Source organism: Aplysia californica, unplaced genomic scaffold (genome assembly GCF_000002075.1).
Source record: "Aplysia californica isolate F4 #8 unplaced genomic scaffold, AplCal3.0 scaffold00023, whole genome shotgun sequence".
NCBI classification, from domain to species: Eukaryota; Metazoa; Mollusca; class Gastropoda; order Aplysiida; family Aplysiidae; genus Aplysia; species Aplysia californica.
The window spans coordinates 2,120,129-2,121,406 of record NW_004797293.1 but is presented as its reverse complement, the minus strand read 5'-3'; the positions used below and the strand labels follow the sequence as shown (position 1 = coordinate 2,121,406).

Genomic DNA, 1,278 nt, shown 5'->3' with positions numbered 1-1,278 from the left:
TGGTGACTGTGTGTGTCAAGCTGTGTCAGTCTGTGTTTGGTGACTGTGTCAGTCTGTGTTTGGAGACTGTGTCAGTCTGTGTTTGGAGACTGTGTCAGTCTGTGTTTGGTGACTGTGTGTGTCAAGCTGTGTCAGTCTGTGTTTGGTGACTGTGTCAGTCTGTGTTTGGAGACTGTGTCAGTCTGTGTTTGGAGACTGTGTCAGTCTGTGTTTGGTGACTGTGTGTGTCAAGCTGTGTCAGTCTGTGTTTGGTGACTGTATCAGTCTGTGTTTGCTGACTGTGTCAGTCTGTGTTTGCTGACTGTGTCAGTCTGTGTTTGGTGACTGAATCAGTCTGTGTTTGGTGACTGTGTCAGTCTGTGTGTGGGGACTGTGTCAGTCTGTGTTTGGTGACTGTGTCAGGTGGATGTGTCAGTTGGCTGGTTCTTGTACCGGGGCGTTGATAGGACAGCTTTAGTTTGTTTTTTTTCTATTAAAAAAATGAGTAAATTGTGGGTGATTGCAGATTGCGACTCATATGACCTATTTCTTTTGTATGGTCAGATTAATGCCAAAGATTAGAGGTGTTACGAGATAGTAACGTACAAAGAAAAGAAAGAGGAAAGAAAAATTAGATGGAAGTTTTATAGGAGAGAAGGAACAGACCACCCGTCGACCACCCACCTTGCATTATCAGTGACACCACTGTAGTTTGTGTGGGTGGTTGGCGGGTGCTCTGGTGTGGTTTGCTCCTTCTTTCCTATCAAACATTTATCTTCCTTATCTCCCATCCTTTTTTTTGTGTGTGTACGTTACTCTCTTGTAACACCTCTAATCTTCGGCACTTATATGACCTTATGCAGTTGCGAGCGCTGTAAAACCTCTACTAAAAAACCCCCCCAAAAAACCCTCTCTTGTAATACCTCTAATCTTCGGCACTTATTTGACTTTATTGTGTTGCGAGTGCCGTAAAACTGTTACTAAAATTAAAAACCACTTTCTAAACCAAAGAACAGTAACTTGTCTCTGTGTGTCTGTGTGTTGTACCACAGGTACTACTACCACACCCACGCCTACCTCAGAGACCACGAACAGCCGGGCATCTTGAAGAACTACCTCACAGGTGAGGAGAGGGCTGGTGTCGCAAAGATCTAATCACCCCCCCCCTCTCCCTATCTCTCTCTCTCTTTCTTTCTCTCTCTCTCTCTTTTTCTCTCTCTCCTGTCTCTCTTGTCTCATCCCTTTCTGTCTTCCCTGTCTTATCAGTTTCATCTCTCACCCCTCTCTCTCTCTCTCTCT

General features: G+C 44.8%; 1 protein-coding gene across 1 annotated transcript in view; it reads left to right on the top strand.

Annotated features, from left to right (window-relative positions):
• The window catches only part of LOC101848489, a gene marked incomplete at its 3' end in the record, with an annotated part of 41,489 nt that overhangs the window by 11,403 nt on the left and 28,808 nt on the right, over positions 1 to 1,278 (top strand). Inside the window, 1 exon segment of the mRNA XM_013088431.2 lies at positions 1,032 to 1,102. Coding sequence (XP_012943885.1) covers positions 1,032 to 1,102 — 71 coding nt within the window.